This window comes from Teleopsis dalmanni, chromosome 1, assembly GCF_002237135.1.
Source record: "Teleopsis dalmanni isolate 2A chromosome 1, ASM223713v2, whole genome shotgun sequence".
NCBI classification, from domain to species: domain Eukaryota; kingdom Metazoa; phylum Arthropoda; class Insecta; order Diptera; family Diopsidae; genus Teleopsis; species Teleopsis dalmanni.
The window spans coordinates 157199486-157213696 of record NC_051846.1 but is presented as its reverse complement, the minus strand read 5'-3'; the positions used below and the strand labels follow the sequence as shown (position 1 = coordinate 157213696).

The 14211-nt window shown below is 28.9% G+C and overlaps 3 protein-coding genes across 4 annotated transcripts in view; 1 reads left to right on the top strand and 2 right to left on the bottom strand.

Annotated features, from left to right (window-relative positions):
* LOC119669564 overlaps positions 1–13994 on the top strand; it is a 44975-nt gene extending 30981 nt beyond the window's left edge. For both annotated transcript variants that reach the window (XM_038079507.1, XM_038079508.1), the window contains exons 3-6: positions 10382–10889; positions 10949–11176; positions 11242–11340; positions 13326–13994. In XM_038079507.1, the coding sequence (XP_037935435.1) occupies positions 10382–10889; positions 10949–11176; positions 11242–11340; positions 13326–13574 (1084 nt within the window). In that variant the 3' untranslated portion in view covers positions 13575–13994. The remainder of the gene's footprint in view (positions 1–10381; positions 10890–10948; positions 11177–11241; positions 11341–13325) is intronic.
* On the bottom strand, positions 666–2149 carry LOC119669566. The gene is made up of 2 exons (XM_038079509.1): positions 1422–2149; positions 666–1296 (listed from the first exon to the last, which is right to left on the bottom strand). Exon 1 carries the CDS (start codon positions 2112–2114, stop codon positions 1482–1484), a length of 633 nt encoding a protein of 210 aa, XP_037935437.1. The 5' UTR covers positions 2115–2149; the 3' UTR covers positions 666–1296; positions 1422–1481.
* On the bottom strand, positions 4880–8183 carry LOC119669563 (MATH and LRR domain-containing protein PFE0570w-like). The gene is made up of 2 exons (XM_038079506.1): positions 8073–8183; positions 4880–8002 (listed from the first exon to the last, which is right to left on the bottom strand). The coding sequence occupies exon 2, from the start codon at positions 7969–7971 to the stop codon at positions 5116–5118; it is 2856 nt and encodes a 951-aa protein (XP_037935434.1). The 5' UTR covers positions 7972–8002; positions 8073–8183; the 3' UTR covers positions 4880–5115.
* Positions 13995–14211: the final 217 nt, after the last annotated feature.

Below are 14211 nucleotides of genomic sequence, written 5' to 3'. Positions count from 1 at the left end.
CTTATAACGCATAGAAGAATAAGGATCTCTTGTACCGGTAAGGATTTTTTTAGTTTCCTCGTTTTTGATTTCTTTTTTGGACTTATTACAAAGCCATTGGTTAATGTAATTATTGAAACGTGTATGCCTGCAGAAACATTCCATTTGGCATAATGGTATGCCAACATTGGGACATTTCCGTGGCTCTCCCCGTAGAAATTTGTTATAGGGTCGGTTCTGCATTTTTATAATTTTGCTTTTTTTCTATAATTTTGGTATATTGTTCATTTGTGCAGATGAGCCACACAACATTTATAACATATTTGGTATATGGAAAACTATTTCAATTTATATGCAAAAAAAAATAAATTTTAATTTATTTTGAATATATTTAATATAAAATTAAAATTTTCCGCTCACTTGATTAATTTACTATTTTTTTTAAAAATAAACCAAAATTTAAACAAAATTAATATTATTAAAATTATTTATAAGAGTATCATATGATAAGCCTGTGTGTGTGTGTTTAATAATTACTTCGATTTCATTGCTGAAATTAGAAGTTAATTTTGTCTGAAGTAATTTTTTTAAATTAATCAATCTAAGTTACTCACTATAGTAAAAATATTTATTATTGATATATAATAAATATAATTATTTTTGTATGTATACACAATAAAATATATAATACTGGTACAATGGTAATGTGAACTAAACTCAAATTCCATTCTTTCGATACTTTCTATATCTTCGTTTTTATCACTTCCAATCGATAAATTTTAATCAGACTTATCATAAGAATCTCTAGTATATGTGAGTGCAGTAAAGTTTTTTATTTTCAAAAAATTTTTTAAAAGAACACATTCTTTACATAAATTAGTAAAGAATAGTTGTATTATGATATGTTTATATATGATAAATATTCTATTAATCAATTTTATAATCTTTAGTTATCATGTTTCTAATCATGTTTAGAAATTGTAATCTTTGGAATCATTAAGTTTTTCGTATAGAATTTTAATATTCTTTATTTTTAAAATATATACCAATGTACTATTATGAAAAGTTGTTATTAATACCAGTAAAATGTCGATTCTTCAAAAGACAAAATACTCTAAAACGATCCATTGAAGATGTTCTATTATACTATTTTTAGAGAAATGGTTTTCAAATAGTTATAAAGTTGTGAGCTCATAAGTCACTTGTTAGTTTATGCTAGTTTTTTTTTGGCGACAAAATTATAATATTACAAAAAGGACAGCTTAATTTATTTATTTATGAAGTCGATGCCAAATCTTGAGTAATTCTCTGATAATTCTAAAAAATTTTTATTCCATGAATTAATAAATAGTAATATTATTGGTTGAATTAAAAGTTTTACTTTAACATACAATATAATAAGTAATAGATAATGAAATAGTCAGTACCCAACCAGTACTTACCAATATTTACTACCCTAATTAACCATATTCAACTCAACCAACGGATCGCGACGTGTTTGGTTATCTTAACATCATTCTGGTTAAGCTCAATCCATCTTCAGAGGTTTTATATTTCTCAAATTTCCAATTATCATCAGGTTCATACTTCATGAGTGGAAAATTATTTATTGCAGTATATGTGGGCAATTCGTCGAATGGATATATACCATTTACTGAAAGATATAATTTTTCAATATCATGTAAACATTTTTTGGTTAAACGACATTTATTTTTTTTAAATTTTGATCCGAAATTTTGATATGGGTTATTTTGGCAATAATTATTGGGACGCTGCTTATAACAGGGTCGGCACTTATTTAATGTATTTGTTAAATAATGTGCTCCCTGTACATAACTATTTGGATCACCTGGGTTGCCGAACAGAACGTATTGTTGTTGCTCACCCGCAACACATCCTTGATGTGCGCAAGGTGGTTTCATTTGTTTTATTTTGTATTTTTCCATTTCTTCTTCATTACATCCAGAAAATACGCATTCCGGCAATAGATACATGTTTTGTTCTTGCGGTTTTGTTGGATTCATATAATGATAAGGTTTATGAAGATTCATTTTCCATTCATGTAAGGAATTGTCATTGCATGAAAAAGGTATTGGTTGACATCCTACGTCCCAATAACTGCCACTACAACTCATAACTGTTATTTTGATTAACAAAAATTTGCCAAAAATAAACTATAGAAATGTTTAAAATCTAATATTGAAATATGTATTCACATCCTTTTTATATGTCAAAAGTTTTTTTTTGAAAAAGTATGTCATGAAATTTAAAAATTTTTTTAGATTTTGGCTTAATAAGGCCATTGTGTGACTACGAGCTATTATATTTATTTAAACCATGTTATGTAGAGTGTCATGGGTTCGCCAAAGTTGCAAATTTGGGATTGAGATTGTTACAGAAATTGTATTAATTTGCTACTAAAAGATATAAATTTATTACTGAACAACTGCTTTGCGTAAGTGATGAGGCACAGATAACCTAGGTTCCCAAATTTGAACCGACATATTATTTTTTTTCTAACTTTTAATTTTATAATTTGCATTGAAAACAACAACAAATTTGATTTTGACGACCCCATGACACTCTACATAATGGTCTTTATAAACTCTATTAACTTCCTAATTAACTGATTTATTTTCACGATATTATTAAGGTCTATTAGAAACATAAATCTTATGCTTTCCAATAAGTGAGTTGCATTATTCTTTAATTATAATCAACTTAAACAACAACCAACCAACAATAATTAATTATATCGTATCCTATCCCCAAATCCTATCCTATTTGATGTATTTCTACAAAAATGCTACGAATTTTTTTTGTTACATTAAGTCTACAGCAGTTTGTATTACATATCCCAGTCAACCTTATATTAGGTATATATGTTGATAATAATATGACTGATGTATGCTAAATCATCTTATTCAACTAACTATAAAATGCCCAAGACGAAATTTTTATTATATCTCATTAACTCATAAAACCCTCCTTTTCTTTTTTACAGTGATCAAAAAATAGGATGGAATTTTAAATTTACAATACGAAAGTTTTCGAGTTTTTGGGTGGTAGTACTGTCACTGTCAATATCTGCATTTTTTTAGTATTTATGTACATGTTTTGTCAAGAACAAAAATTAAATTTATTAAATTTAATAATGCCTGATTGTCGACTCGGACAGCCATCAACTTCAATTGTCAAGTCAGAGAAATCAGAAATCGTCGATTGACAATGAAAGAAGCCCTCTCTGATACTTTTAACAGTTTATTTGAATCTCTGGATTGAATCCAGAATTCTAGTTTGATATCAAACGCTGTTGAAGTCTGTAAAAAACTTTCACCATTTGTATAAAATGAAATGCTTGCTAACTGGAAATAAGATTGAATCTACGCATACATGCATGATAACTGGAGATAAGATTTGAGTGTACACATACGCCCCGGGAACAGACAATCAGTTAAGCAAAAATCGTATATTAGGTAAGCTAAGACCAAAAAGAGCGGACCAAAGTCGATCAAAAATCGAGGTGATAACAACAGTTTTTGTCGATTAGCGTGGTTTGGTGCATTATAAATTGCTTCTATCGGGACAAATTGTTAACAATGAATATTATTTATGGATTATGCTACTTTTAAATGAAGCTATTCACAAAAAGTGGCAGAATTTTTATGGTCCCATAACTATCCTATTCATCTTATGTAGCAGAATACATATCCATGCAGTTGCAGTATTTTATTTATAGTCTATTTAACTTGAGAAAGTCGATTGAATTAAAGATTGAATATCACAGTACAAAATTTAAAAATTTTCTACATAATATAATTTTCGAAATTAACTATTAGTATTAGTAGTTAAATATAACTAAATTCATTGTATAAAACGTTTCATTAATTATCTTAACTTAAATCTAAAAATTAAATTAAATTAAGTCTCTGGCCATCAAAGTGCCTGAGTTATGGTCATTTTAAAATTAGTTTAATATTCAAATTTTCGAGACCACAGGTATATGGTTTTTTTTTTGCCGATATTTTGCTCCTAATAGGAGCCAAATATTTTCAACCAAATAGTAGTTAATGAGTCCAAAAATCGTTCCGTTTGTAAACAAAAGACCTACATGTAGATTTTCTATTAATTTTTAAAAATATAAGAATTAACGAAATAGTGTGGAAATTTTATAAATTTTCATATATTTTCATTTTATTTTTGAATAATGAAAAACATCAATATAAGTATAAATGTATGCAGTAAGAGAACCTGCAGTTATATATCTGTAGTTACTGTTATTCTAGTTCTTGAGCATGGAAGGGGTTTCTTTTTGCTGCACACACAAAAGAACTAATATGGCTGCTGCGTTTAGTTTTAGGAACCCAGAATATTGTCAAGTCCTATCTTATTGAAGTATTTTAATATTTTTTTTAGAATCTTTTTTTAAATTATCATTGCTTGTGAAGCTTTTAAAGTTTTCATATTATGTTGTTATTTTGGAGAAGCATAACTTTATAAAATTTATGATATTATAATTAAGGTTGTTAACGTCATTATTATCCCTAAAAATAAATTTTATATTTATTTATTTAAGACAATAAAATCAGTTAACTTTGCTTACAAAATTTTTTTTTAGAGAGGTTCCGCAAAGTAGTGAACTACAATAACAAAAATTTTTTTTATATTTATTTTTTGAATTTTGTATTTATGTAGATTTAGCAAATAGAATGTATTTGGAAAAATTTTAACAAAAATAATTTTTTGATTTAGTTACACAAAAATGTATTCAAATTTCTAAATTAATTATAATTTATATGAAATTTGCGTACAAATCTTATTCTGTTGCGAAATTGCTCACAAATTACATATAAATTAAAATTAAAAAGAAATTTAAATACATCAAATTTTGACGTATATTTAGAAAATGAATTTTGGATAGGAGTGTCTGATAGATATTGCAACTGACAGATTTAAAGATTGCGGTGCTATATAGTCGTGCCATCACAAAGCAGTTTGTATCAAAGCAGATACTCATCCATTATCACAAATTCCTTAACAAATTTCTATATAGTGTCCTGCATTCACATAAATTAATTATAAATGTAATAATACATATATGACTTTTTTGATGGAAGATTTTGATTGCTTAAAGATTTAAGAGCGCTTCCTTTGACGTTTCTGTTTTTCGTATGAATCATCACGTCCTAGTATGTATTCCGGTTTAGTAGTCGCACACCTCTTACGTACAGTTACTGTAACATCATTGTTATATCCATGTGCTTTGACTAGATTAGTATCGGTTTTAGGTGTTTCCTTTTTCCAAAATCTTGAGTGATCATAGCACTCTTTACAAGTTTTTGTATTTTTCGCCAGATTGGAATAATAAGTTGGTACATCTTTGCCTGGTGGTTTATTTTTCGTGCACAAATTTTTATCCTCACTTTGCATTTTTTTTTGAGGCCTTTTGTTTGTATTCCAAGTTTTGGGTATGTCGAAAGATGATGCTGCCGAGTCGCTATCTGGCTCTTCACTTGTTTCTCTTCCAGCAGTTTTTCTTGTTAATTTTTTATTAGCAAAAGTTTTTTTGCAATCAGCTGATTTATGAGAGAGATTGTGATAGTAGTGCTTATCTAGTGATTCATCAGAATTGCTATTATTTCGACGTTTCTCTATTTTCTTCGGTTTTTTGTTATCATGGTGTATTTCGTTTTTGCAGTGAGATATATCGTGATAATAGTAACTAACTGATGGATCTTTATATTCCTTTGTATAATTTTCTTTCCTTGAAGTTGCTTCGTCATGACATTGCTTGTTATGTGAAAGCATGTGATAATGGTTCTTATCCTTAACTTCACATTTACTACCTTTACTATCGTCACTATCGTAATCACTTTCTATTTCTCTATTCCTTGTTGTTTTAGGCACTACATTTTTATCTTCATTTTTCGCATTCATTATTCTGTGAGAAAGATGATGGTAATACTGACTTATATGCGGGGGTTCTAGGTCAGAACAACTTTTTTCCATTTCCATTTCTATTTCCTTTTCTTTACCATAATCAATATTACTTTCACTATCAGTTTGTGGTTCAGGATCTTTCTTACGTCTTGCGAATAATTTTGTGAATGGACCTGCACATTTCAGTAAATTTTCACTACTTTCTATCTGTACGTTTAAATGTGTTTTATTTGGTTCAGATGATTCCGGAAAATCTTGTTTGGTTTTCTGAAATTTTTTTTTGTTAGTTCGATTAGTATCCTTATTTTTGCGCTTGCGAGGAGATAGATTTGAGCTCGAAGTAAAAGGGTAATCAGTAGACGAATTTGCATTTTTATATTGCTTATTAGCTTTACTTATTTGACATACGCATTCGTCACCACCACAGCAGCTACTGTCACATTGGTTATCATATAATTGAGTGTGATACCTTTTTAAAGATACACCAGAATCAGTGCTTCGCATTTCTGTAGCATTTGGTTTAATCCATATTTCTTGTAAATGCTTTTGTTCAGGTTTTCGTTTTTTTCGGCGGGAAGTAACTGGCTGTTTTATGCTTTCCGCAGATGTTGTTTCTGTGATACATTGGCAACTGTTTAGTGAATTGGTGTCTCTTCCTTTTCTGCGTTTTTTTTTAAGTGTAACAGGCTTAGTAGCGTTTGATGAAACGTTGTTGGTGTTTTTGGATACATATATTTCACGCTTACTATTAAGGTTTTTGTCTGCTTTAATATCTGATACTGGCCGAGGTGTTGGATTATGGTACCCATGTGCAGACACAGTTTTTATTGGCTTCCTGCAGCTTTTAGGCGTTTGTTGTTCATTTTGGTTTACGCTACTGTGATTAGCATGTGCTTTTGGTTTTTGTTGATTGGTTTGTTTGTGATTATGATTATTATCACACGTTTCTTCTGTATCATCATTTTTATAATCATAACCGTGCGCATATGGCGAAAAATTTCCTTTAGAACGTTTTGAAATTTTTGATTCCTTTAGCTGTCCATAGTGTTCTCTTGTAGTTTCTGGTTTATTTACATAATTACTGTATCCATGTGCGGCAACTTGTGTTTTTTGTTCGGTTGATTTATCAGGACATCTACCTCCTATGGAATTATATTTTTTTTTTACTTGAGTATTGGATCCCCCAGATTGCCTCTTAAACATTTTGGGATAATTACTATAACCATGCGCAGAAACATTTGAATATATTCTTTCATCGCTGATACATGTTTTGCTCTTCTTTTTAGAAGTTCTTTTTGAAATACCATTAGGCGTACTAGTATCCGGTGGTCCATTTTCTTCTTCATTTGTTTGGGTGTCCATATCTTGGCATATGTCATCATCATTAGTATTAATTTCTTTTACGAAATCTTTAAATCTGAAACCATGTGCACGTACTCCCATTGTCTGTTTTAAATTAGCTTCTGGAAATTCTTTGCGATTTTCACTAGTTCTCGATTTCCGCCGCCTGTTAACGGTATTTTGTGATTTATGTTTCGCAATTGGTGGCGCTTTTGGTGTTGGCTTTGGAATAACGGATGCTTTTCGCTCATGTTCAACTAATAATTTATGAAAATCCTGAGATATACGCTTAAAACGTGTCATTAAATTGTCCGATATTACTGTTGACTGATTTTTACAGCCAGTGTTCTTAGTTTGATATCCGGACATTTTGAGCATTTCGCAATATCTGGCAATGAATTCCGATCTTGTGTCTCTGCGATGATTTTTATACCACTCTGTCGCTATGTCAGGAACAAAAATGCACTGAGTGCTTGGAGCACACTTTCGAAAAGAATTTCCCCCGTACTGTTTGTTCGATGATGCAGCAAGGTTGAATTCAGCAGGGATCGTAAACTTTTGTTCTTGCTGTTGTATTAAATTTTGTAAACGATTTGTGGAATAATGATTACCACACGTCCCTGAACTCAAAAGTCTCGATGTTAAAAATTTATGGCAGCACGTTCGGCCGAATTGACTGGCTATTTTCTGAACATGTGTTAATCTTTGCATTGTAAAACCATCTACACACTTTTACATGGCACTGTAAACAGATTAGAAATGTAAAATTTTTTCATAAGATCTTCTAAATACATAAAAATTTATAAATTTACTCAAGCACTGCGACTATCCAAACCAAAAAAAAAAGAAAAACCGAACTCAATTTCAAAATAAACTTCACCGAAATGAAAAAGATGTGACAATTTTGGTTTGTATTATCGGAATGCTGAGAACGATGAAACACATCGCATAGAAAAAATAGTTTTTGGTTATAAAATTTATTGGCTTGTCATTGTTATTTTGAGTTATAAGTCAAAGAACATTATGTTAGCTATATATTGTATACACCAAATTGATAAACAGATCTAAAACTCTATCGATTTTGGTTTCATCTTCGACGCAAAATCTTCATGTTTTTTTAACAGTGCCTTAAATTCGGGAGATATACGTTTGATAGCATTTGGATTGGCATTGGAAAGTGCCTCGCTGCCATTATCTTCTCCGAAATATTTTGGTTCTTGTGAAGGATGTTGCGGAGTTTGCAAATAATTAACCCTTTGGATGTTTGTTGGTATCTGCGTAGGAGGTAACAGTTGGTTGTCTTGATACCACTGTTGACTTTGTTGAGGCTGATAATTATGTTGCCACTGTCTACTTTGTTGTGGTAACTGAAGCTGTTGACTTTGTGGTGAGTACTGGTCACGTTGCTGATGTTGACTTTGTTGTGATAACTGATTCAATTGCCAATCACGTAACTGATAGTCGTCTTGCCACTGCGAATTTTGTTGTGAGAACTGTTGCGATTGCTGGCTTTGTTGTAGTTGTTGTTGAACTCGTAGCCATTCCCATTGTTGGGGCTGCTGCCACTGTTGCGCTTGTCGCCATCTCTGATATTGTTGATACTGTTCGCCTATTTCCGGTTGAGCTAGTGCAGGCTTGTACAAAGGATTTGGATATTTTGTCATGTACGGAACAGGAGATTTTGTAGAAATGGGTGTACTTTTTATGGTATAAGTGGGTGCTTGGTTACTTTTTGGCCTGCTATGTATTTGTGCGGTTGGTTGTAACTTATTTTCATAGTAAGGGCTCTGCGGACAGTAAGCTGTTTGATCATAGTATTCTAGTTTTGGATGATATTCACATGGTGCATAGCAATTAATAACATTTTGGTTTTCCTCTGGATATTTAATAAATGTATACTTTTTACCAAATTTTTTTGGAGCTTTGGCATAGTATGTTCTGTTGCTAGTCCCACGCGAACTACGATCCATAATTTTAAATTTTTTTATGGTCTGAACTGAACGGATATAAAATATAATTTAATTTACCTTTATCATATTTATTAATTCTTATATTTTTATAATTTTTTTTAAATACATATTAATTTTTTTTTTCTTCAATAAAATACCTACTATGGTTGAAAAAATAAATGTTAATAAATGTTATTTATGTTATATTATTACGTACATATATCCGCAAAGTTATTTTTGACCTTTTTGGCAAATAATCAAAGTTTCGATTTTATTTCAGAAGGATATGAGATTTATGTCCGTTGTTAATAATATACATATATAAGTAATAAAATGCCTTTTTATTATTTTACTTATCAAAAATATTGAGAGGAAAATTAATCGCTACCAAAATATATAAAGTATAAAAATCCTTACCTGTTGCCTTATAATAAAAATTATATTATATTATAATATTAAAAACATAGAAAAATTCTATGTTTTTGCTAATATTATATTCTCACGAGAGTTGTGATAGTATCAGCTGTCATTTCGAGTTACTCTTGATTTCGGTAGCAAATCAAGTTAAAGTGATACACAATCCAGGTATAAAGCGCTGGCTATGAGTCTGATTAATTTTAATCCAATTTATTTATTGTCAACATTCAACACTCAAATTCTCTTTCTCATAAGTTAAAAAAAATGTCATTCTTAACGGTTGAGGTGAACTTCTAGACATATATATATTGTACCAGTTCTGCATTTATAGTAGTATAACTTGTCTATTACGCGCTTCTGTTCTCAATCTGGATTTCTATACTATTTAAATTTGAATCAATGTTTTTCTTAAAGGTTCTTTTGGCACCATGATTTTGTTTAGCTTTAGATCTTTTTATAGATTATTTTCTTTAAAAATCTAATATGAGCAGATGTCAAGTGTTTCTAACTCAGATAAAAGCCAAAGAAACAATGTGACAGGAAGTCTTATCCCTTTAAGGAAGAGATGATATTCTGTGAAACAAATCTGGCACCTAAATTCTACATTTATTATTTATATATATTAAATATATTAGATATATATTTCTATTACAAAGTATTTATATATAAATAATTGGTTTATATATATATTATATAAAATAATTTTATGTAAAATATTCGTATTATAAAAATATCTTACATTTTTTTCTTTTTAGAATTGTATCGGCAATACAAGCCTCATTTTCATTCCTTGTCGGCTTTGTTGTTTGTAAGTCGACTTGCAGCAAATCATTTGTCTACGCATCGCATTTTCTAATGGAAGCTTATGGCTGGTTTGGTACCGCATACTTCATGTACGACATCTGGTCCATGTATAAGGTGCACAAGCAAAAATTGACCGACAAACTCAAAATGATAAGTATAGCTGCAAATAGCTCAAATGGCACCAAAATCATAAATAACACCAATGGTGGACTTTACGATAAGCACACATACCATACTAATGGAAGATCTAACAATGGACTCATTAAAGGAAATAATGGTACAACTGTTACCAAAGCTCTACATTCATCACAACATGAAAATGAAATCTATGATAATGCCAATGGAATGGCATACGTAAGTAGAGGTGAAAAATGGGGCTTCTTAAAGTACGTAGTGACACAGCCAGTTATGATGATTCATCACATTTTTATTGGTACCTTTGGTTTATTAGTAGTTACGGTAGGTATTGCATTAACCAATTTATTCAAATATAATTGTTTCCTTTCGTTGTTGTTTAGTATATACGTGGCGGTGGACATTGCATCTATAGTTATATGTTTATGATGGAGTTCTCAACACCATTTGTTTCGTTTCGTGGCATTTTGAGTACTATGGGTTTGAAGGAAACTCGTATTTATATTGTTAATGGTTTAACAATGTTGGGTACTTTTTTAATATTTCGCGTGCTTATGTGGCCCTACGTTATGTGGCGTTACAGTGAAGTATTAAATGTATCGCTTTGGGAGGTAAGTAATAACTTTAATCGGATTATGAATAAATTTGTAATTAACTTAACTATTTTTTATTTTAGGCTATATGTGGTTTGCCTCGTGGTTGCATAATAAGTATTTTAATACTATTTCTACCACAAATTTATTGGTTTTTTTTGATGGTTAAAGGCGCACTAAAGGTAAAATTATATTTTATAAAAAAATTTTTCCAGCAGGCTGACTTGTATATTTATAACATAAATTTAATAATCTTTTATTTTTATTATATGTTATAAGTAGTATATTTATTGCTAATTATAATGCAACGACATTTATAATATGTACGATAGTATAAAATTATGTTGATGTGGTGATGCTCTACGCCCTATATTACATTTTATTAGTTTAGTTATTTAATTTGTTATATATTAAATGCCTTCTACATTTATCCAGACATTTTTTTGCATGTCTTATTAATACTTTGGTAGTCTTTTCTTAAATATAATTATAATTACCCATACCACATATATTTTGTACTAATTATATATTTTTGATGTGTCACTCACGTGTAACAAAATCTTATTTAAAGGGTTCAATTGCTAATTATTTTATATAGATTATACTCGAAAATTAAAACTAATATTCTTATTATTCATTATGTTTTCATCATGATGTGTCGAAGAAAATTTACAGCTCATATAGTGTTTCTAGGAACGGCGGGGTCTCTCTGCCGTTCAACACTTTCCAAAGGGACCTCACAAGCAGGTCTCAGCAAATTACAACAACAACGGCTAATAAAATTATTGTAGAATCTTTTTTAATAACACAATTACCTAATTATCCTGTTATACAGACAGTTATAATCACATCATATGTGAAATTCTTGTTATTTTCAATGGTTATTAAAAAATTGAGAAAAACGGAAAGTGAAATTTCGATTAAAATTTGGTCTCGGGGACGAAGTTTTCTGTGTCTTGTCACGTTGATCAAATCACCGTTACTCAGTAATAAATGTCAAGATTTGCGACTATTAGCAGAAACTATCTGTATTTATGTATGCATACTCACACAAAAATAATTAGCTTTTTTAATTTAGACAAAAAAAACGTACTAAAACAATAGTTAAAGTACGAAATTTACAATTGTGATATAACCCTCTGTATAACATATCCTTTAGGTTATGTTCTATGAGCGTAAAATTGCTGTGACCATTCGTCATATGACTGTCTGTATAACATGGCCACTCAATTTTTTGTCCAAACTGACTTACCTTGAGCCGCAAAATTGTTCTTTGCAATAAATTTGGTAGCTATGCTCCATTTCATACAAAGGAACACACGCTATATAATATTAACATATTTATTTATTTTGGGTTTTAGTATTATCAATAGGAATAACAAATAATAATGCTGCTATACTAAAAATTAATCTTATAAAGTATAAGTGCTATGTTTATTTTTGTACTCGCTCAAGAGTACAAAAATAAATATAAATATATATAATAAATAAAATATATTTATTCTAATATTTATTTTAAAATTGTATTTGTTATATATAGTTTTTAATGGACTAATTGATCCATGTTAAATAATACACACATTTTTAAATTAATTTGAAATAATATATTTTATTGTTACTGATATTTGGAATATAGTCTATAGTTCCGGCAGACGATTAAAATGTCATAGCTGTAAGCTTTATATATATAATATAATTGTTATAAATTTCTATGTAATACAACAAATTTAAAATGAAGTAAAAATAAAGGTAATAATAGTAGTCTATAGTTATCTTTAGAGTACTGCTACTCATTTTGTTAAATTAATATTTAGCTTTTTTATATATATAATCTATTTATATGTATAATAAAAGAATAACAGGTAAACGCAGAGACTATGCCAGCTGATGCAACTTTATCAATACTGTGGCAAACTATCTGTGCTCTCCTAGAAAGTTTTCAGCAAATTAAAAGGTCCAGAAATCAGTTTCAGAAAATCTGGAATTGATTTAAGCGCCGTAACTTCTACGTTAATTGTGTTGTTGTAAAATTAACAGAGTTATTAAAGCAGAAATATTTATGTTTAATTTACTTTTTTAATAATAATAGTAATAACATTAATAATTAATTAAAAAATATGAAATTTTCAAAATAAAAAATATAATAAATCTTTCATTTTTATTTAAGGTCTTCTTCCCTTCTAAAATAAAAAAATCAAACCTACAAATTCTTCAAGAACAACAGCAAAAACAATCAAAAAATAACAATCTTTCCCCCTTAAACGATAATTCTCTGGAATTTTATAAAAATGGTAAACTTCCCACTGATGTTGGTGTTAACCTAAACGATACCAGCCTTCCAAATGGTGACGTACCGAGATTTGGAGTCAAAACAATTACACCCCCGAATGCAGATGTTTTTAAAGTTAATGGTTAAACACAGTTTTAACTGGAGTTGAAAATCAAATCTCAGTTTTTTTTAAGTTAAAAACTAAAAAAAAAGAAAAAACTATAAATGAAATTTAATCACAACTAAATAAGCAAATAAACCGATTTATGTTCTTAGCCATTTTGTTATATAGTTTTAAAAACTTGTACAATATTTTTTAATTGCAGAAACAACTAAAACATTTTTGTTTTAATTACTTCATATTTTTGTATATAATAACAATAGATTTTATAAATTCTAATAAAAATTTTATTTATTTGAAATAATGGAATGGTAAATTTAAGTTCATTAGAAAAAAAGACAAAGTGAATGCCTTATGTTAACTAATATAATTTTAATTGAAACTTATATATTTAAAATTTATACAATTATAATTAGTTTTAAAATAATTTTATATATATATTTACATTTTTTTGTAAAAAATATACAAAATATGAAATCAAGTTTATGGTAGGTTTTGAATTAAGCAATTTCAGTTAAGCATAATGAACGTTTATTAAATAAAAATTAAAATTGTAAATTTAAAATGTTTTTGATAAACTTTAAAATTATAAATTATAAATTTTAAATTATTTTTATTTGTTTTTTTTTTATATTAAAAATCCATATATGTATGTTTTAATTA

What these genes read in the sequence shown, in the direction of transcription:
- LOC119669566 (XM_038079509.1), bottom strand. Translation starts at nt 2,114, where the DNA reads ATGAGTTGTAGTGGCAGTTATTGGGACGTAGGATGTCAACCAATACCT.
- LOC119669563 (XM_038079506.1), bottom strand. Translation starts at nt 7,971, where the DNA reads ATGCAAAGATTAACACATGTTCAGAAAATAGCCAGTCAATTCGGCCGA.